The 22,915-nt window shown below is 39.8% G+C and overlaps 2 protein-coding genes and 1 long non-coding RNA gene across 4 annotated transcripts; all 3 read left to right on the top strand.

Annotated features, from left to right (window-relative positions):
• Window positions 1-5,101: 5,101 nt before the first annotated feature.
• LOC311439865 lies at window positions 5,102-5,509 on the top strand. Its single transcript, XR_014695047.1, has 2 exons — window positions 5,102-5,289; window positions 5,440-5,509. It is a non-coding gene; the product is annotated as an uncharacterized lncRNA (long non-coding RNA).
• A 2,143-nt stretch (window positions 5,510-7,652) lies between these two features.
• Window positions 7,653-9,657, top strand: LOC311439864 (beta-microseminoprotein-like; the record flags this gene model as incomplete). Its single annotated transcript, XM_084526097.1, has 3 exons — window positions 7,653-7,776; window positions 8,308-8,410; window positions 9,302-9,657. The coding sequence occupies 3 exons, from the start codon at window positions 7,653-7,655 to the stop codon at window positions 9,429-9,431; spliced, it is 357 nt and encodes a 118-aa protein (XP_084382223.1). The 3' UTR covers window positions 9,432-9,657.
• Window positions 9,658-18,179: 8,522 nt separating this feature from the next.
• Window positions 18,180-22,476, top strand: LOC311439862 (beta-microseminoprotein-like). 2 transcript variants are annotated; one of them, XM_084526094.1, is made up of 4 exons: window positions 18,180-18,423; window positions 20,346-20,454; window positions 21,134-21,239; window positions 21,980-22,476. In XM_084526094.1, exons 1-4 carry the CDS (start codon window positions 18,421-18,423, stop codon window positions 22,107-22,109), a joined length of 348 nt encoding a protein of 115 aa, XP_084382220.1. In that variant the 5' UTR covers window positions 18,180-18,420; the 3' UTR covers window positions 22,110-22,476. The 2 variants fall into 2 exon arrangements, with proteins under 2 accessions (XP_084382220.1, XP_084382219.1); XM_084526093.1 differs by having other exon boundaries at window positions 18,213-18,423; window positions 20,328-20,454.
• Window positions 22,477-22,915: the final 439 nt, after the last annotated feature.

Below are 22,915 nucleotides of genomic sequence, written 5' to 3' on the forward strand. Positions count from 1 at the left end.
AGATATTGTGTATGCTGTATTTATTTGCTTCTAGACCATAAGCAACTCTTTTAGGCACAGAATAATTTCTAAACCACATATGCTGACTATGAAATAAAAATATATATTCTGAGTTGGTACAGGACTATTAAAAGGATCGTCTGATTTTTTTTTTCTTTTATTTATTTTTAAACTCTTTGGATGAAGCATTTGCTAAATTCATATTAATGTTTGCTCATAAAGAATTTACAGCTTATAGTAGACAAAGATTTAGGATCTTGATGTGAAATTTTATATCAATTTAAATATAATTCTCTCTTCTTGAGAATCCGAGGTAACTATATGCCATACAGCTAGCCTGGATTTTATTTTATTTTATTTTATTTTTGTAGGTAAAACCTTTGACATAAGTACTGCTTTATGTTGCCTTAAATTTGAAATGCTAACAAAAGCTTAAACAGACACAGCATTTGGTTAATCTCACAAATGTTTACAAAGAAAAAAAAAAAAAAAAAAGAAAAAAGAATACCACAACCAGCTTTCCTAACACAAAGTAAATATGTTTTTTATACTTTTAGAACAGGATGCAAACAAAAGAAACAGTTCATTTACAATAAGAAGATAAGCTCCTTTATCATTCTAGGAAAAAAAAAAAAACAAACCACAGTTCATGCATTGTTCTTTATTTTTCCTGCCACTCCTCATTCTTCTGCATATATTGTGTTGTGTAGGTTGGTACAGACATGGATTGAGATGCAATAATTGCAGTTAAAAGCCCTGCAATTACTAGAACTTGGGGCTGGCTACTGAAGTCAAGGCTGGAGGATGCCTTGGTGCCTGGCGCACAGTGTAGAAAGGAGTGTCTATAGCTAGAAATAAGTACGTGCACTGGACCTGCCTGAAGCCCCCTTCCGCCTCTCCTGGTTAATGCATGACAGACTACACCACTTGTGTATCAGAGAATTTATCTCAGGGAATCCAAAACCAGCTGACCTTTCCTTTAGAATAATTAATTATAACCCGTGTGTCAGAAATTAGCAGACTGTGATTACCCATTACCTAAAAGACCTTGCTGCCAGATACTCTGTCAAACTAAATGGATTTTTCTTGATAAAATGAGTTGTCATACAAGCAGGAAAAACAAAACAACAACCAAAAGCCAAAACAAACCAAACCAAAACAAAACAAAACAAAAAAAAACAACAGGGCTGATAAACTCATTTCAGGTAAATAGAAGTCCTAAAGAAGTAAAAAGAGAAGAACTGCTAGCCCTCTAAAAGAAATTGGGCTCAGACACACATGACTTTGCTGGCTCATCAATTATCTCATGTGGTTTTTGATCCTAAAAGTTCACCTCTCATGGTAAAACCGTGGTCTTAGAAGGATGACCATTACCCTGGAATTCCCTCGCAGTAGGGCAGGATTGCCTAGTGTGAGGAGGAAGGGGGAAGGTGAGTATTGGGCTCCATCTCTGGGGTCCGAAGTCCTCTATGGTCAGGTAGTAAGCTCTGAAACTTGTAACCTCTGACACGCTTAAGCAAGCCACCCCAAGTAATACATCAGGTCAATATTAGAATCAACAAATAATAATAAAAAAAAAGCTCTTAAATCATAGTCCCATGGTAGTCCTGTTCATTCTTTATCAAAAAATGGAAATATGAAACTCACATGAGTAGTAAAATATTTCTAACCTCCCAGTTTTGTAAATAGGTCAAGAAATCATACTTCCCATATCAGTTGATATATCATACCTGATAAAGCAACAAGGATGCAGGAAAACTGGGAGTTTATATTCCCACCTTATGACCCTGGTTTTGATCCAGCAAAGCCTTTACCAAGCATATGCTTGAGAACAAGGAGTGGCTTCACTGGAGACAATTAAATTACCCACATGTCTAAAGCCAGGGGCATATTGAAGTGCTTTGCTCGATTCAAGCCCTAAGATCTAATCTGAAGAATGCAGAAGTTAACAGGTGTTTTCCAGCCTTCTTCAGTGGACTTGGAACTTAGTTAAGCTAAAACTGCTATTTCCAACGTATGTAAACTTTAGTTCTCTGTATGACTTCTGTACAAATATTTGTCTGTATAGTATATATATCTTCGATGGAATCTGCAGTGAGCATTGCAAAATCCTTGCTCTCCCATCGAGGATTAGCCCCCAACAAGGACAGATGTCCTCTGGTTGGGCAGAAGCTGAAAGTGAAAGCTTTGATGATAGGAAGAACATGCAGCTTACATTTCAAAAGAAGGGAAGATCAGTCATATTGCTTTTTAAGTGAATTTGGATACATCAAAAATATACATACTTAGATGAGAAGCTGAAAGCAGCTACAAAGGGAATAAAGCTATAGGATAGTTTAGAAGCATACCAAAGAATTCATGCTAGGTTCTGTATATGCATATTCATATAAGCAACACTGCTATTAAAGTATCATTAAAGGGCTTTTTAATTGCTGTTAATAGATTGCTGTTGCAGTGTATGCATCAATCCTGGCACACAGGAATGGCACAACAGCAGCAAATCACCCTCTTTCCATCACCCCAAATCAGACTGGTAGGATTTCATACACCCCTGAAAGAAGGTGAATTCAGCTCCTTTGAACTGAATCCCTTCCACCTTGCTCTCCACTGTTGCTGCTGGCTTGTGTCTCTTGCTGTCTCTTGAGTCCCCTTGAGTGGGCTGGTTGCTCTGGGAGACCTTCTTGTCCAGCCTCAGTTTGCCCAGGCAAAGGCAAACGACAGTCTGAATACCTGCTGCTGGTCCACAACAGGCTGGATAAATACTGGGTCATACTGGGCTGCCTACTGGAAGGTCCCAGAGAAGTACTCGTAACATCTAGAAAAATAATACCATGATAGCTGGGCAGGATGAGCTTCTCAGGTATTTCTCTAAGTGTCAACACTTCTGAGAAAGTGCTGAGACATGAGAAGCTGAAAGAGACCAGACATGTTTAGCAGCATTCAACTGGGAAGCTAAGAAAGGTCCAAGTAGTAGTTGTTATACCAGCAAAGCCTTACAAATGTTTCCTGATTTTTAGTAGTCTTGGGCCGACCTTCAAGGCAGTTTTGTCTCTCTTCTTCCTGTATGACAACTGGTGAAAAGCAAATTAGCACCATAGTACGGAAGCAATCATTCTTGCAAAAAGTGTGTTAAAATAATCTCACTAGAAATGTAGCAAGATCTAAGACTTGAGGAAGAGACTAGGGAAACAATTCTCTTAAAGCAAGATCCTGAAACGGGAGGTTCAAAGACACTCGGAGGAATGCCAGCCTACCAGCAGACAATGAGCAGCATGGCTGGCAGGGCTCCAACGTGTTTATCAAGAGCTCATTGACAGAAGAATAAGGTGTTCTGCCTAACAAGTGCCTTGAAAGCAAAAGCAGTCTTGCTTTGAGCTGTCTATGAAAAATCACAAAAGGACAGGCATAAAATTTCTTGTCAAGCCCAAGGTGACCTAGGGTTAGCAAAGCCTGAATGTGGTAGGTGAAGGTAGGAATAATGTAATGTAATCTGGTGCAAGCCATAGGTGGGTACACATGGTCAATAGTTCCTCTACACTTGTGTGATTCATCTATATCAAGTGATCTGGGTGAAAACAAATTCGTTTTTGGTAGAGTTTGCAAACAATGCTTAATGAGTCAAATACTGATTAAAGTTGTGCTGATGGTGAAATAAACTGTGCTTGCTTAATTAATGCTTTAGAGATTTTTTACAGTTTGTAGAAATGGGAATTTTGCATGAATATCAGTTGGTCTGAAAAGAGTTCAGGGATGGAAACCCAAAGTTTGGTACCTAGAAAAATATGGTGCTTAAGATAGCAGTGGTGATACAGCAAAGGCACTATGTCTTTCCTTAATATCTGGGGTTATTTTCACAGCACAGGCAAATTTCCATGTCTTTTTCTCTATTCAGTTTTAAGATGAGATACTGTCAAATTGGAAACTTCAGAAATGGGTTACAGGAATGAAAGGAAGTCAGGCCTGCACACCTGATGGCTAAAAACAGTGTACTCATCTGAGAGAAGTTATAAGCTGACTTGACAGCCTATAAGCACAGACAAGAGGAAGATTTTGATGATAAAAGACTATTACCAGGTATACAGGAAGCGAAGGATGAAAAATGAAAGTTATTCATTTTTTCTCAGCAACACAAACAGGATTTTCATGAAATGAAAGTTTTAAAACATGTAGTGATTATAGCAGAACAACAACAAAGAAGAGACAGGTGCGTAGTCTGTAAAACTGAATCCTTATGAACTTTTCGTGAATTATGTATTTTTTACTAAGTGATTATTAAACCCACACAGACTTCAACTTCAGCATTTACTCTAAGGGGATTGTGGAATTATGATGTGATGTACTACAATTTTGTTGTTGTTTTTCCTGCTGAATTCTTTGGAATGAACACATCCAAAAGCTAAATTAATTATTAATAGTACTCAGAAATACACAGTACGTGGAGGTATGTGAATGACAAATTCTCTTGCTACCACTCCAAAATATCTAAAACTCTGTGAATAGTTTAATTGACTCTTACAACAAATAAGCCCCAAATTGTTTAGCTTATAGTATAGCCAAATTTTATTTACTATTCCAAACTTTCTAAATGTAATCTTAAAACCATAGGCTAAATTCTTTTATCTGGTGATCACTCTCATGTGGGAATGAATTTTCTATTGCTTGCTATCATCCATAGCAAAGTATTTATTTTTAAAACATAGGTAGGCCACAGCTTATTATTTATTTCTGAAAAGAGGTTGCAGGAGTAAGAGAAAGCAGAGTATTTGATTAGCACTCTAACATTTTTCTCTTGTGAAAGCATTTTGCACATATGAAAGTGGTCATATACTCTTATCACAGTTACTCAAATCAAAGCCTGAACAGTCCCACAAGAACAGCAGGCGGCTTTTGATTTGTTAGAAAATACTTCTTTTAGTTAAGGAGAAAGAAATGTTGCAATTGATCCAGCTTTGATTAACATCTGAATGTTAAGAGGTTTTAATAGTGGTATTTCCAAGTACCTTTGGTTATCTTGCAGTACACACAGTAGCATTAAATATGCATATCCAACGATCTGGCAAGAGATCTCTAAGCTATTAATTCCTTGTTTTCTATTCTAAGCATGTTCCAGCCCCCTGATAGAAGAAATGATTGGTGTGCATTCCTCCCACTCCTGAAAATTACCTGGACTAACTGTACAGTTCTGCCTACAGCTTACCTAGCAATACTTGAATTTTATCAGAAGGACATTTTTTTCTAATCATAATGCTTCCGAGTAATACTTGATTCTGGGCTCAACTCTTTACTCAGGTCGGTGCTGTACAGAATCAAACTTTGCCAGCTGGCAAAATTTCAGTAATTTCTTCAGAAATTTCAACATAAGTGCATTTGAGTTGAGCAAGCTATTTTTCTAGACTTAAATTGCTCAACATAAACACACCATAAAACATTTGCTTTCAGGTTCTACAACGAAGCACTTGCGGAGATCTTCTGGGGACGTGGAGCTCTTTGGGAGCCACACGTTACACAATGGTGAGTAAAGGCTTAGCTTTTTTTAAAAGGAAGGTACAGATCACTATATGTTTTAAAACTGCAAAAGAAGGATATTTGAAAGGTCCACCTAATTATGCCTATATCTACATCCCTATTAGATATGGATGTATTCCATTAAAAACTGACAGAAGATGCAAAGAAAGACACATTTATGAAGATTACTGTGAATTTGGGTTTTGCTTTGTAATGATTTGGAAAAAAAAAAAAAAACCACACACACACAAAAAACCAAACAACTACATATATCTCTCTGGGTATTTCTCCTGCTGTTATCCTTTTCTCAGAATTGTTTGTGATAATATTCAGAATTTTGTAAGGTATAGATATGAAATAAAGCATAAAGCATAGCCTCTTTACAAGAAAAATGTATAATACAGTGTACTCCTTCTGTTTTTCTCTTTTTTCTCTTATCCTGTTTCAGCTTTTCAAGCCTCCAAATCTGTTTGCAGAATCTGAATCAACAGTTAGGTATTGCTAAATAGATAGACAAAGCCCTATGGCCCAGTTATCCTCTAATTTGTGCTCACCTAGTCCCCAAAACTACAGACATCAATTACTACCTCTGACGATAGTCTAGGGAATGGCATAAGTTTTAAAGAAGAGTTAGCAGTTTCTTTAATACATGTAGATTTGGAGATGAAGGAAGAAATTATCATCTACTTATTTCTCTGCTAAGCTTTTCTTAGGGCTTGTCTTGTCTGTAATCAGTTGGAAAAGATTTTGTTGGACAAGGTAATCTGGCACCTCATTTCACATTAATTCATCCAGTTGCAAAGACCATTAAATCCAGTTCAGAAGATCTTGCTCTGCAAGATGTGACTGGTGGCATTCCCTTTTTAAGAGAGCAAACAAGCAAAAAGTATTCCCTGAGGTGCCTTGCTCTTGAAAACCCAGAACAACGCAACCCTTATGTTCAACTAGAAATCCTTGGCATTACTGTGACAGTAATAATGTCACCTATTTTTTAATAAAGGGTATTGTTTCTGGCACTGCTCATTGATATCTTCTGCGCTCAGCCTGATTATATGTGGGACCTTTACTGCTAGCTAACTGTTACTTAGCTGGTGTACCCGTTGGTTGTTCCAGAAAAAGGTCAGTTCAGAAGTGGTTAGACAACACACACTTCCCCTTCTCTTTCTGTTCTGATCCAATAGAGGGTCCAGAACTTTGCTCTTTAGACAGAGGAGTGTGCCCAGTTTCACCTAACTGACATTTCTTTGAATAGCAAGATAAGAACAGATGTTGGAGCAAACTAAAGACAAAACATTCACAGAACACAGCCCAGGACAGCAAATGACAAATTTTAGTCAGTACTATAAAGACATGAGTACAGCACTCAGACCTCTGGTAGAAGTAGCCTGTGCAGCTGCAAACTTCTGCATCAGTTCAGAGGAAGCACCACCACCAGCATGCTCTGGACAACTAATATAAAGCAGGCAGCTTTAGTTAAATTGTTTAGTTAATAATAATGTCTCCTTAATAATTATTATTATTTTCCCTTTAATTAAATTAAACTTACCTCAGCTTGAGAGTTGTTCTTTACTTTACTTCTCCCCTTCCTCATCTAAGGAGGGGGAGTGAGAGAGCGGTTGTGGTGTTTAGCTGCCTAGCACGGTAAAACCACCACAAACGTACAACACAGGGATTCTGCCCCAAGGCACTAATTTGTGTCTCTTCCCTATCTGGCCACCTATTTCACAAAACTTACCAGAATCTAATCTTATAAGACCCCAAATTTTCCAAAATTTTGGTGAAATTGCTGTGCTCAGAAGTGATGCTGGGATGCTACACAGACAGTGATTTACAGGAGAAATAGCTAAATCTGACTCAAAGGCAATAAATAAAGCACTAATAAGAATCTGACAGGGCTTTTAAGTCTGCGCTACTATGGAAGCTTTTGGTGATTTATAGAGCTTGGACTTTGACAGGGAGCCATGCTACAGACACATTTATATTACACCATTTTGTCTCTTCCCACACAAGAAAAATGCAGTGAAGTATCTAGAGTTCCCTTTTCCAACATTTTCGTGTGCACATAAGGTTCTTTCTAGCTTTTGTTTCAGGTTCATTGACTTAGCTTCTCAAAACAAAGATAATCAAAGTTGAATTAAATTCATGCCATGTGCTCCATGTCTCTTTTACAGAAAAGCTTTCTCGCGTTCCTTCTTGCAATGGGCATCATTGTGACACTTGGTGATGCATACTGCTTTACAAAAATAAACAAGCCAGGGGAGTCTGACAAAGGTAAGAACAGGGAAAGTGCTCTCACTTGATAGTTTTTTGTTGGCTCAGCTCTATATAGAACTGCTGGGAAGGGCCCAAAATATCGGGGAGGTGGAAGTTGTCAGAAAGACCTGAATAAGATGTTCCACCGCTAAGGTTCCAAAACTAGGGAAAAATGGAATTTTCACCTGGACTGGGTATAGTTGCAGCAATACTACTGCTATCGGTGGTGGGTTGCTAGTGCTGTGCCAGCACACAGAGCTGCTGCTGGAGTTGAGAGCGTTTCTGATTGCAGTGTGGTTCTAGATGGCAAATCTGGCTGTTTGGTTGCTCACTTTCACCCCAGGTCTGTAACACTGAAACTGTCTCTAAGAAGAAGAAACAAGTTCAGGCTCTCAAAATAGTCCAGGTAACAGCCAGGAGGACAAAATGACTTCTGTTTAATCATTATCAGGAAAAACATTTTCAGAAAATATACAGGCATTTTTAAACCTTTCATCTTTAATGTGGAGGCTTAAAGAACATCTTTTGTTTTGTTCCTGTGTTATGCAGGCTGTGTCCTGGATGGAAAAGTGTACCCATTTGGACATATCTCAAGGACAGATGATTGCTTCCGATGCACCTGCACTCAAAGCCAAATATCTTGCTGCTCCCTGTAAGTCTGAACTCACTGGCAGCATCATTGCCCATAGGAAGACCACAGGTTTCCATCTGCTGGGAATAAATGAGGCTCTAAAGGCACAAGAGAGCCTTTCCTCTCACAGAGGGATAAAAGCCACATACGGCTTCAGATGACTTGACTCCTTGGCTGTGGTTACCTTAGTTCACTTTCTGCTGACTGGGGGTGGACACAGGCCCTTCCAGGCACATCCAGTTGGTGCTTGCCTTTAATGCTAAGCCACATGTGAGCCCCTCTTACACTGTAGTTAAGTAGAAAGGAGTTCATTCCACAAGCTGCTTAAGTGCAGATCCTCTAGAGAAATCATGATGATCTGAATCCCTTTTCAGAGATGCTTTTCTTCACTGAACATGCAGACATTAGAGTGGCATGGCTCTGCTCTGAAGTATCTCTTTCCAACATCCTCTTTTCCTCTTATCCCACCTTCTCAAAATACCAAAATGTCTAGATTATGATCATTGCCTTTTCTCAGGTGACACCCACTTTCAGGAAATGGAAACCACACTCTAAGCATACTGAAAATAATGAAAATTGATGGAAAAGAGATAAAACATGCTGAGACCATGCTTATCTCACATTGTAGAGTGCTGTGCTAAAAGAATTCCCATACTGGTACATCTACATGTCATTGCAGAAGGACATCTGCTGAGGTGCTGGAAGCTGTAGCTGTGGGTGCTCAAGCTAGCTAGGCTGGTCTAAGCCACAGTTTCAGAGATTTCTGACTCTGCACTAGTTCAGTAGTTCAATATATAGTCACCAAAGCACTGAATTATTGAATCTTTTATTGCTTTCAGTCTAACTTTTTTTTCTTTTTTTTTTCCTCCTTTTTTTTTTTTTTTTTTTTTTTTTTCTGTTTATCAACGGTAGCTTTCATACTCCTGTTGGTTATGACAAAGAAAAATGTAAAATTGTTTTCAACAAGAGAAGCTGCAACTATGATGTTGTGGAGAAGAATGACCCCTCCAAGGAGTGCTTTGTCCACAGTCGTGTGGGTTAACAATGCACCTGCTCCAAGCCTACAGACGCTTTGCCATCAAAGATGCTCAAAGACACGGTAGATCTTATGAAAGAGAGTGCTTCAGCAGCTCACTTTTAATCTCCCAATTATTCTAATTCAGTAAACAAGATGCATAATCAGATACAAAGTCTTATTTCTGTCATTACTTGTTTTGGTATCACTGAGCTTTGTTGAATGCAATAAATCCAGATGAAACATCCAGAAATGCTTCATAATGATGGCTCTTTTTATGTAATAATCCTGGGGAACATCACCTTCTTTGAGAGAGGAACGCATTTGTCTCAGTACTTCAATGTGCCATACACCAGTGCCCTGGCAGAAGCTGCACTCATGCTTTGCAGCTTCTGTTCTTGCCAAGCATCAGAGCAGCCATATTAGCTCCCCAGGTGTCAAAATTTAGAGGGGAAGCACTGTTTGGGATATGCTCTGCCACAACTCCTACACCAGGCACCAGGCCTAGGGAATGGAGGAGGACACTGGACCAGATTCCTTTCAGTATGCTCTCTCCTTCATGTCACAATCTCTGAGGGTAACCTTTCAATATCTTGTTAGTGACTGGCACAGCTGGATCCCACCTGCCAGACACTGAGAATCCACAGAGTTTGAAGAGAACCCAATGCCAGCATAATCTTAGCTGTCTCAAGGTATGCTCTTGGGATGCAGAGCCTGTGTCACATCTTTGCCAGAGCTGGACATGCACATGAACTGTCTACTGCCAAGATCCAGAAAACACCTTGCTAAATTAAACATACACTCTCCTACCACTACTACCAAAGCCAGAAGTGCAAGCCTTCAAACTACAGTGTAATTCTTTGGGAGGGAGTCACACTCAGCCAAGCTAACAAGCCTTTCTATTATGTAGTAGGCAAAACACCAGCAATTACAAATCAAGTAGAAAGCATCAGATTTTTGAGCCATTGTCTTCCTATTATATCTTCTTTCTTCTGGGGCAATGTCTGCTGAGTAGAGGGAGACACATTTCCCCCTGGCTCATTGCCATATTTCAGCCAGACTTCGGACACAAGGAGATAGAAGAGGCTGCGGAGAGAAGCAACCAGTTTTCTTTCACAACCTGCCACTCCTCTGACAGTTAACTCGCGGATCAGCCCAAAGCCAGGGACTCACTTTCCAAGGCAACATCCTTTCCACCTGCCCTGCTCATTCTGGGGGGACCTAGTACCTAGGTCTGCTGCTGTGAGCATTCAACAATGGTCTGCTTCAGTTTGACAAACTACTTTCTGGTTCCAGTTCACAGGAACTGCAGCCAGGCCAGCCAGGGAGTAACAAGCTGTAAAATAAAATGGACCTTGTAGCTCAGACAAGTACACACTGTGAGTTCCTAAGTCCCTAAAGCATTCATGAACTGCCCGTGGAGGTCATTTGCACTGCTGCAGGAGTTTTGGCAAGACCCATGCTGCTAAAACCCATGACCTCTGAAAAATCAGTGAGGATGACAGATCATTGCCCTTTTTCTCCTCCTCCCTCTCTCTCTCACTTTTTTCTCCAGCAACATCACCACCCAATAGCAGTCACTATTCCTCTCCACAGCCCCCTCTGACTTGCTGCCAGGTGTCCTCCTCCAAGCTCCACTCCTGAAGCCTGTACACACTGCACTGCTTAATGGTTCTTGCCCACACTGCAAAGAGAGCTGGGTCAGCTCCTGGAGACGTGCTGAGCCACAGCTTCCTCATGGCATAGGGTTTTCTTCTATGAGCAGGTAGTTCTTTGCTAATAAGAACCAGGGATTTTCTTCCTGAATACTTCCCACTAAAACGAGCGAATCTGTGTGCCTAAATATGTTCACCATGCACATTTGCAATAGATCTAGACTTAGCATCCATCACATACCCTTCAGATGGGAAAGCAGAGGGGAGTTAATCTTATTTTCCACTTCTGACAAGGTATAAATTGTGTCTTCCCAGCTACTGCTCCATGTTCTATCTTCTGGAAGGAAAAATGGTAAACACTGCAGTCCTTGTTAATTCAAATACAGCCTGCAGGTTCTAGGACCAATTTGGTACTGGAGAATCTCCAAGATAGCAGAGAGGTGGAAACAACCTTCTGACTGACAGGGTAGGTTGCAAGGACAAGTTACAGACCAATGCAGCTGCGTGCTGGAGTCCTGTGTAACACATTGAGAATGTCTTTTCTGGGTTTTTAATGTAGCCATCGGAACAATAAGAGTCTCCTCCTGTAAAACTCAAACTTGGACTTTTGCTGAATGACACTTACACTGGGCTGGAATTTGGGGAGGTAAAATCCTGTCTGCATGAATGGACAAACTAACACAAAATTAATGAGTGGCTGGGATTTGACAAGGGAAATAGCAAGAAAAACATGCTGCAAGGTGAGTTAATCCACTGTGTACCACAGTTTCACCAAGGGCAACCTTTTCCTGTATAGTGTAGGAAGTGCTGAGCATTGCTGCTTTCTGCCTTGCCACCATTTGCCCTCTGTACTGGAACAATAGCTTCATTTCTCTTGTTCCTTTTTCTTTTCTTATCATGACACTGCCTTACGCTCCCCAGACAGCAGGTGTTCTTCTGCCTGTTTCATTTGAACAGCTGTGCTATGCCCTGACACTAGCTTCTGCTTCCCTGTCCTGCCTGTGAACCCATTGCCAAGGCCACCTCAAACCCAGTTTCCTGCTACATGCAAAGCTCCTGCCTGGGGCCTCCCAAATCCCTGTGTTTCTGCAGTCCAGAATTTTGGATTCTGCCTATCACTGGGGATAGAATTTCAGCCACTGATGGGCTTCTAACAGAATCTCCCACTCATTAATGGCCTACATCTGCCCACAAATAAGAGACCAGGCAACAATACCCCCCCCAAAATGCTGCTTCTGCACAGTCTCTTGTCTCCAGAACTGATTTAAAAAAAAAAAAAGTCTGTGGTTAAGCGGTGTGTGGTTTGAAAACACACACATCTTCCAGGGTAAGTGCACTGTTTAATGATACTTCACAGTCATGAAGAGTCTGTTGTGTTGTAAAAGTGAGCATTCTTAGGTAGGACAGAGATCCTTGCTTGGCCTAAAATAAATTGTCACCTTATGTTCATTCAGCAGAGGTACTGGCTTCTCAAGAAAACCTGTGTCAAACTCTGCTGGCCATTAATAAAATCAGATGGATTTGTGGAATGTTTTCTCTGGCGTTGTTTTTGGTAAATTGCCTATGAACATTGTTTTAAAGCTTTCTTATGGCTTCATTTGAGATACCTCTTTTTGGGAAAAACATCCAAGCAGTTTGCAAACACTGGTATTACATTCTTAGCCTTTTAAAGTCCTCTGCACTGTGGGCTGGATATCAGTCAATAATTCCATGTTTCTGTAAAATTGCTTCCTGTGAAGTTGAAGAAAATGTGAGGGGCCAGAAATAGAGTCGGTTCAGCTTTTTCCAGCATGTACATTTGCATATGATTTTTTTTTTAAAACTTGACCTTTACCCCTTGATTTAAGCATGTTATTCCTCAAGTTGCAGATGGAAGGCACTGTATGTGGCTACTAGTACTTTGCATATCTTTGTTGTTTCATTATCCATTTCTCATCTTGCATTCCTTTATTATTCTTAGTGAAGTTCTTTATGCCAGGTAAAACATTCTCAATGTATTTACGGCCATAACCATGGATAGATCTCAGTAGCTGCAAGCTTTGCAGGACAGACAGCAGGTTTTATGCAAAACCTGCTTCATAAGAAGTGGCAAGATGGTGAATGGAGACAGGGCTGGAAGAGATGATATCCCGAGTCATTGAGCACTGTTCTTTACCATTGCAAAATATGCATCATGCTATCACTTTCACAAGCTTAGAGTAATGTCCAAGTCCTACCCTACAGGTGCTTCCCCTTTTCTTTCTCAAAGAGAGGGAAAACAATTCTTCTAGCACAAGTATGCTTTCACTGTTAAAATGCTTCCTATAAACAGTCATAGGCACTGTGTGTGTGCTTCTTTACAGCAGTGTTTCCTGAGCTTCCTTCTTGCCTTTGGCTTCTTCACATCACTATGCAATGTATACTGTTATTATAAACTACATAGCCCAGGAGCAATTCTGGTGAAAATTGCCAGAAGAGCCACAACAGCCCTCTTTAGGTTACTCTTTTCTAGTTGTTGCCTACTGGAAACAGAGAGAATGTATACATGTATAGAATAGGAAATTGGATGAAGCAGGATTTTATACATTACAGTTGAAAACAGCAGAGAAAGAAAAGAGAAAACATCCAGACAGCCAAGATATCCCATGAGTTTGACTGAAGCACTCTGTGGCTGCCCTCCCCACCCCAGACTGTTATGAGTCCATGCAGCAATAATATCCAAGCAATGAGTTTTTATCTTCGTGGAATCAGTGACTAACAGATTTTAAAAAATGGAAACAAGCTCAAGTCTCTCAAAATAGAGCTGAAATATAGTGCAGGTAGAATATAAACAGAATTAACTAATTTTTCCCAAAAATGGCCCTGGCCCTAAGATTGCTGAGTTAAGTAATTGACAGCACAAAACTGAAGTTAAACAGGAATATTTCCTTTCATTTGTGCATACGTTACAGATTATGTTAAAGGTGGAAGGCTGCCTGAGTTTGGCACCATCTGGAAGACCAAAGGAGTACTTCCAAAGTCAGTGTAGCCAGACTGGAATCTGCTGTTGCACCACGTAAGTTCCACCAAGCCAAATGCACCCATGGCAGGAATGGCAGCAACACTCCCACCTGTCTCCCTTCTCATAGCTGACTGCTTAGGTCACACCTCCATCAAAAATCTTTGCTTTTTCAAGGACTTATGATCTTCATTTGCTTAATCAACTGCAGAGTTTGGATAACGATCTGTTTTATGGAAATACTGTGTTTTCTCATTTCTGGAATAAGCTTTTCTTTGATTTTCTGGTTCGCAGAAGATTTCTAAGATATTTTTGTTACCACATGGCTTGAACTGAAAATTAGCTGTGTAGGAAATACTGCATTTCCCATAAATTCAAGCTCTTTTTTTGGCTGACTGTGCCACTCTTAACCATTCTGTTTTTCTGCTCCTGGACTTTTAACCTTGCTGCCATAGTATTTGTGGTTATCTTCCCCAGTGCTGCCCACACTGCAGAGACAGAGGTAGCCTTCTTGCAAACACAGCCTGGGCTTTACAGCTTGTCCTTTAGATCTTCTTGTCTTTATGTTCTTTACCTAGCACTGATCCTTTATTTTTGCGATCATGATAGGACAGGATTTTCTGGGCCAGCTGAAGAATTACCATGCATTTTAAAACATGTGCCTTCGCAAGAGGGATCTTTGCTTTCCCACAGAACTAAACGGGAAATAATGAAGTGTTTCTCACCTTCCTGAAACTACATTGAATTCAAACTGAAATTTGGCCCAGTGATAGGGACTCTGTTACGTATGGAAGGAGAAAAGGGTGTTCAAGTCAGGGAAGAGATGATGTTGTTGACTCCAGCTTAAGCCTTCCAGCTTGAACTGAGACTTCAATTCAAATTTTTGCTCTGCCAGATACCATCCTGGTAAAGCCATTCACACCATCAGTCTTTTGACTATAACATTTATACATCTCTTTGACAATGCCTAGAACAGGAGGGATCTGAGGGCACAGGTTTTGAGGTTTGTGTGTGTATAAGCCTCAGAGTTAACAAAAACATTCCCACCAAGAGAAAACTTCCTTCTAACAGATTTACTGTGTCAAAAGCTCACCATATTCTTTATTGCTGTTTAACTATACTTCTCCTTAAACAATTGTCTTGTTCCACACGCAAATGTGGAAGACATCATTCAACAGTTCTAAAGCCAACATACACTACACATAGCGTTGTCCACTTAAGATCACCATGAATTTATTTGTAAAGTGGTGTTTACTTATGATCTGTGAGCTGATATGCCTCACACTTCCTCTTGCTTTCTCCCTTCGAATTGCAGTGCCAGTCAACTTCACATATCCAGTGAGTAAAGCAGTGACTTGTCTTCCATAGGGAGTACAGCACATAGTCTCTCCCCTGCAGAAAGCAGAGCATTCTAAAGAAAGTGAGGGTGGTACTGAAATGGTGTGCTAAGAAACAGGGTTCCTGGGCTGCTTTCTCTTTATCTTGAAGTTGTTCTTGGATGTTAACTTTTTTTTTTTTTTTGGTTGTTTAAGAACTTTACTGCTCTGAAATAATGCTGTATTTCTCTGTTGACTGCCTACCACTGAGAAATACAGACAAAAGCAAGGGTGATGGGGGGTGCATTACCCTAGTTATCTCAGTGGTCATCAGTGACCTGTATCCAGAAACTCCAGGTGAGGAATGACCAACTAAAATAGTGAGATAGATCTTCAAGAAAGTCTCCAAGATTTCCCCTTCCCCCCCTCCCTGGGGAAGGCACAGGATACTCTGTTCATCAGTGTGAGTGCAAAGAGGGCACAGAACTGGGTGGAACACGGATATATTATTTGAATGTTTTTAAGAAGAAATAAACTTGTTGAGTAGACAACAGGAAATTTCAACAGAGCAGTATCTGCTGTAGATATCTGTTCATTCCCCACGGCATCTATCATCCTGCACACAAGCAGCATGAAGAAATGCAACATAGTATGGGCCATATACATGTACGACGACCTCAGTAATCATAAATGAATGGACTATACTTCAAATTTGCTATTCTGAGCAGTGTCAGAAACACAGCATGTTTTAAGGGTCACCTGAGGTGATCCTGCAAACTGAGGTGATCATGCAAAAAGCTTCTTCACTGTCCCTAGGCACTGCACAGGCTTAGACAGATCAGACCTTGCTGCATTCCAAAGAAAGCTGCTTGCAAGAGCCTCTCTCCATTCCTGGCATAGCTTGTGCCTAAAAATCAGGGAAGGGCCCTGCAATGGGGACGGCTGGGCAGTCCACACTTGTCTGAAAGGTTGACAGACTGCACACACCCATTTTGTGTTTTTTGGAGTTAGAGCAATAAACACATTCTCTGTCACTCAGCACCAAACCAGCAAGTTCAATGGGTCTTGGCTGTAACAGATTCCACAGGTTTCACTCCCGCACACCTGCGTCACAATTTGCAGTATGTCTGGTGGTGAGTTTTGTTCACATACGAAACCTGCTGCAGGACATCCATCAAGCAAAATGTTGTGTGCAAGCTTCCACACTATGAAAGGAGAAAAAATATAAATGACTCACTAAGACTAACAGAATCAAGATGATATAATTTGATGGTCCTTTTCTTACGAACTATCACAGAATACTTCCTCCTTTAACCTTTCTAACTCCCACAGCCTTCTCAGCCAAGGTCAAATAGTTACTTACCCACCACGTAGAAATTGCAAAGTACAGGCAAGCAAATCAAGTACCTGCCCTCAGCCATCTCAGATGCAAGCAATTAGGTCAGGCAACATAGCGACAGGACAATGGAAGGAAGAATGTGAACTCTCTCCATCTTCACTGTAACCAACACAAACGAAGGCCTTGGCCAAGGACCAGGATATATATTTTTGTTAACCTACAGAGTCTTTTATTTCCTTCAATAGAACAATGCATCTGGTCTGGAATACCTTCTCTGAAAAATTATCCCAGACCACAATGACACTGTGAAATTGGTTTCATATATGTTTGTGACACATCCAAAGTGGATATTTGTACTCTGCTGATGTCAGGAAAGAAATTTCCAGTACCTATGCTCATGGACTAACATGTTCTGTTGATTTATTAATGATTAGAGCTCAAGGACATTAACCATGTGGCTGTGGTACTAGTCATTTCAGGACAGTGTATACATTGATGTTGCCAAATCCAGCTTATTAATTATAAGCTGATTCTGGGCAGTTTTATCAAACCTAAGAATACCTGAAAACTCTGTAGGTCTTTTCTCCCATCCTGAAGAAAGATCTTGTAACTAAAGAAACACACACACTGGAAGAAAAAAAAAAGGGGGAGGGGGAGCAGGGAAGTTACAAAAACACTGTCTTCTCATGCTGCAGTGAGAATTTACCCAGCCTACCAAGTTGAAAGCCAGCAAAGGTTGCCCCTATGAGTTGTCACACTGTGACATGCATTGCAATAATGCTGGCTTTCTCAAATGGGCATCCTGAGTGAGCTCTCAACTCTGGAGTTTGGGTAGAAGTGGAGTAGTCACCCCAGCATGGAGTTAACCTCAACTGTCAAATCCACACAATGAGGCAAAAGAGTTAGGCAGCCAGACTAGCTGAAGTATTGCTAATTGTGTAGCCCTGTTAACAAGAAGCCTTCCCATTCCTATCAGAGCTACACAATGTGCAATACCTGAATGATCTAAACCAAAACTAAGCAAAAGAGATCTGTTCTTGACTCCTTCGTTATCAAATTACTGATAGTGAAAAATTAAGAGTGTCTGTCCTGACACTGCCTACCGCACACACAGAGGGCCTCAGCACTTGGGTCTTCTAAATGATGGAAAAGTAAATACTGAAGAAAATAGTCATCTAGCACCTTTTTTTTTAAGGGCTCATAGATGCCAGCTACTCTTCACAGAAACCCATCTTTCCACATAATCCTTTCAACCACCACTGCTTTTCCACAAGAGCCCTCCTTCATATGATGAACAAGAAAGATGAAAAATTGCTCAAAATCTGTCTCTTAAAATCTAGATGGTTCAAATTAAGCATGAAAATATTGGTGTGAGCAACAGCCACAACCACACAGTCCCTAATGGGTTTTTCAGTGCATTAAATATTCCTCTCAGGCTTGAAATTCCTTCTGAAGTACCTCCAATAGCTCCCTTCTAAATGTGGAGTGGAACAAAAGCCACACCTATTTCATCAGTGCCTTTCAGAACCAAACGTTCCTGAGTATAATTGGCTTATTTTAATAATCTCCACTGCATGAGGTCATTTTGCAGAAACCTTATTGGAGTTATTCATGTATGTTCAGTTTGCTCAAGAACTGGTATCAGAAGTTGCCTCTCTATATAAGTTCTTGGACAAGATGAACTTCCTTCAGGCTGGCTCCTTACTGGAAACCTCATAATTCTACAAGAATGGTGAGTCCCTACATCTTACATTGTAAATGACAATGATATGTTGCCACAGATTTTAGAAGAGGTTCTGCTGGGTTTTTCTGAGTATTCAGAATTCTAAATGACTCAGAGAAAGTAGAAACTGTGTTTTTAAGAACAAAAGTCAGACAGATAAGGACAGGCAGGTAAGAACCCTGGGTAAAAGATTCCAGGATTTACAAGGAAGGTGTCATCTAACAGGACTCCAGTTGAAAGTTTTTATTATAACTTTCTGTTTTCAATTCCTGTAATGTTTATATGAATGTTTAGATGTAATCACTTTTCTGGCAGAAAGCAACTGTTTTGCCTCAACCTAGCACTGGCCTTCATTTTCATGAAAAGTTTGGGTAACATACAAGTGCTTAGTTAAACTCAAAAAATGTTATCTTGATTTTTAGTCATTTTTCAGCTCAAATATAGCAGAGTTCTCCCCACAAAAAATAACTCATCTCTAAGTACTAGAATCTTGTTTTCTTCTTTCAAGAAATAAAAAAATATTTGACGGAGATATGCTTAAAATCTTGATCCAACACCTACTGCTTAGTATGACTGCTCACAGCTCTATAGTGTACTCATAGGCTTACCAGACTGATACCTATTACCTGATAACTAATACCATTCTAGCAGGGTTCTGCAAATCTGTACCAAAATACTGCTTTCTGGGGCCAGACCATAAACAACATCAGCAGCTTTCGGCTTATTTTTCTTTGTAATTTTTTCCTGTTTCAAGACTACCTGATCCCTTCTATGACAGAGTTTGGTCTACTGGGAAAGCTAGAAATGAGTACAGATTGTGAACACAGAGGACATGTTAATATTTTGTACTTGACTTGCTTATGGTGACCAGATGCTCATACCTATGCGTCACTGCAAATGTTATGGAAACAATGATCACAAAGTTTGCATTATTTAAATAACTATTGTCTTTGTAGATTTCCTGTTCTCCAAATAAGTCCCTTGTTTTCAGTGCCCAGATGATTGGTTTATTTTCTTTAACTTGTCCCTCCACCTCCATCAAACAAGCTGGTGATTTTTAACCTCACCTTTGTAAAACTGAATGCTTGTTTATCCCTCCTTCCATATCTAAGGTAAGACTTCTTTTTCTAAGAAGTCATCAGTTCTACTCTCTCTGACAGAGAGAGAGAAACAGTGTTTACTTCTCGTCTATCTTTTCTCTTACCAAGATTTTAAACTCACAGATAATTCCATCCCAGAGTTCTTGCACTTATTTCTCTCATGTCCTCACTGAAAGCCATTCAAACATTTCAGCCTAACATTGAAGGATGATGGACTAACCGAGGAATTTAAGTTAAACTTTGTCAACAGCTTTTTCTGAAGTTTTATAGAATATAGAATTATCTAGGTTGGAAGGGACACCTGCAGGTCATTTAGTCTAAACTCCTGCTTAAAACAGGGCCAGATCATGAAGGTTTAACTTTGAGTAAAGTTCTTCAGCTCATTCCTTCAATATTAGGTTGAAACATCCGCTCAGTTCTTCAGACTCCAGTGAAGAAGATTTTTTTTTTTAAACAAATATGCAGTTAGTGGCAGAGACAGTTGGTGATCAATCCTATGGAGAAAATAATTACAAGAAAAATGAATGTGGAGGAGGAAGGACTAAAATACATTCCCTGTTCAGGTTACTTTCACAGACAGTGTCTGGATCTACCAATCCTGTATCAGGCAGTGCCTGATTTTAACACCTTGGAAAGACAGACTATCTTCTCAAATGATGCTCTGCTTCATCTAAATGGCTTCTTGATTGTATGTTAAAGTGTATAAAATGCACAAGACAATTCGATTTTGGTTCAAAAGCACAATATATTTTTCCATCTCTAACAATAGTATTTACAACCAGGAAGTTTTAATATATACTTAAGTATTCACAGTTCTGCTTTCTTGTTCAGAAAACCTTCTTGGCCTGCCTTCTTGTTCTTTCTGTTAGTGTGAAAGTGTCCAATGCTGCTTGCTACTTTGAACAATTGAAGCCAGTGAATCCTGGTGATGAGATAAAAGGTAAGAAGTCAATTGTCCTCAACTTGACACACACTACCACAAGTACTGCCTGATTTGATTTATCTATTCAGCACATTTCATCACAATTTAGAAATAATTGGAAAGAGTGGAAAGGAACCACTGTGAAATGAGGAAAATGGGGTATGGAGAGTAATGGATTTATAATATATTATAAAAGAGAAAAGTTTGTCTAAGAAGCATGACACAGGCCAAATTGCACATGGATTTTGTCTAGGGAAGTAGCATAGGCTTAGTTTATTCATCTGCATGAAGTCATACTTCTTGTTTTTACTGTGATTGCTGCTACAAGAAAATAAGTGTTCAAAAGCAATACTCAATTATTTGGACACACAATTGTGGTTTAGCCCAGCAGGCAGCTAAGCATCACACAGCTGTTCACTCCCTTCCTGGGACAGGAGAAAGAATTGGGGGGAAAAAAAACGTAAAAGCTCAGGGGTTGAGATAAAGAAAGTTTGATACGTTTTGGAAGTTCGTTGTTCTGCTGAGAACAACAAGGAACAGAGCAGCTGAGGACATCCTTTTCCATGTTTTTATATAATAATAGTCCCACTACATTAATGAAAAAAGCCAGCAGATTTCCTATACGCTTTGTGCGGGCAATAGCATTGTCAGTGCAATGTGTTTGACACTAACAGATGCTTGTGTACTACATTTTCAGGCTGCTATGACTCAAAGGGAGAGCTGCACGAATTCGGTTCCGAGTGGAAGACTGCGGACTGCTTTGAGTGCTCCTGTTCCAGGGAGGGAATTGACTGCTGCACCATGTGAGTTCAGAGCAGCTGTGGGGTTTCATCTGCTGCCACAGCACAGCACAAAGCGCTTCCCTTCATGAAGGGGTCCCTAAGAAACCACCATGACTCTTCTCTCACTCCTTTCATATCACAAAGTAACTTATTAACCCAACATCATCACTAAGCATGCAAGAAGTTGCTCTAAAAAAACAAAACCCATGTTTAAAAAATAATCCTTTTTTTTTTTTTTTTTTTTTTTAAAAAAAAAAAAAAAGAGTGATTTTTTCTTGGGGCTAAAGTTTCAGGTAAGATACTGATTCATGAGGAAACATTTAGCTGCTTAAGAATTTTCTACTGCTGCTAATCCAGGTCTTTCCCAAGCCACATATTGCCCCTCTTTTGTCTCTGAGAGACAGCCTGGGATACACTGGCTTGCCTGTAGTTTTTGCTGTAGCGACACCTAACCACTCATGCAATTCTTGTTCCATGTCATGGCTAGATAGAAAAGGCAATGATATTGTTTATATTGGAGCAACAAATAAACACAAACATCCCTTGGTCATAAATCAGATCAGTAAGCTACAACTCTCTCTTCATCCTGTTTAAGCAGCAGGGTAAGTCACCTTTTATCTGGGAGATTCACATGAGCTCCCTTTTCTGCCCCTAAACACTGCCTCAGTATAGTGTCTTCATATTAGAAGTGTGTAGATACAACCTCAAATAGAAGCTGTTTTTTTCTAGGTCTCATCACCTCTTTCTTTTTCCAATGACAGATATTCAACACCAGTTGGTTATGATAAAGAGAAATGTGTAAGCATTTTCAACAAGGAGACCTGCACTTATGAAGTAGTGGAGAAAAATGATCACTCAAAAACATGCCCAGTACATGAGATGGTGGGCTAACACAGAAGAGCTCTAGATTTGAGCAATATCTTTTTTTTTTTTCCTCCTCATTTCAAGGCTTCTTTTTCACAAATTCAAAAACACTGAAAAATGCAGCCATCAAGAGAAATCTACTCAAGAACTTGCTAAGTGATAAGATTGAGTATGTATGCACAAAAGATTTCCTCAGTTTCTCTGCCTTCCTCTTCTCCATGGAGTTAGAACTTATACTTTCCTTGACATCTGAAATTAAAGCTGACTTTAAGTATCATCAGTAGCTGCTAATTTTAATTATTCTCCCTTCACACATCACTGTCAAGGAGTATGCTCTGTTATCTTCACACAGCTGTATCTTAAAGCTAAAAATAAAATCAGATGAAGCACCAAACATTCATGTGACTTTTTTTTTTTTTTTTTTTTTTTTTTTTTTCCGGAGAAAGAAAACCTGAAGAATTAACAGTCCAAAAGATATGGGAAAACAATGAAAAGCAGCTTAAAAGTCTTTCTGAACACTTTTCTAGGACAGTGTCTCATATGACGATCATTTATCCTACTTGGCTCCCTGAAGCCTGCCCAACCTATGGACTTCATGATCCAACACCTACCCTGTATTGTGTGCCTACAACACAGCAAACCCAGTCCTCAGCCAATTCTCTAATCTTTTAAAGATTCAACTTGAGCCCCATCCACAGGAGGAACCAGTCTTCTTACCAGGTTTGTCCTTGAAAGATGAAGTGGCCTTTACCTCAAACTTCAGCTCACTTTAATCACTTTAATTTTGCAAGTGCAGGCCACTAGTTTCCTGCCTGCCTCTTGCTCCTGCCTGC

This window comes from Aythya ferina, assembly GCF_964211825.1.
Source record: "Aythya ferina genome assembly, chromosome: 7".
NCBI classification, from domain to species: domain Eukaryota; kingdom Metazoa; phylum Chordata; class Aves; order Anseriformes; family Anatidae; genus Aythya; species Aythya ferina.

Bases quoted from the DNA above. Each gene is read 5' to 3' on its own strand.
- LOC311439862 (XM_084526093.1), top strand. The intron at 20,455-21,133 runs GTAAGAAGTCAA...CTACATTTTCAG, and splicing joins TCCTGGTGATGAGATAAAAG to GCTGCTATGACTCAAAGGGA. The intron at 21,240-21,979 runs GTGAGTTCAGAG...TTCCAATGACAG, and splicing joins GGAATTGACTGCTGCACCAT to ATATTCAACACCAGTTGGTT.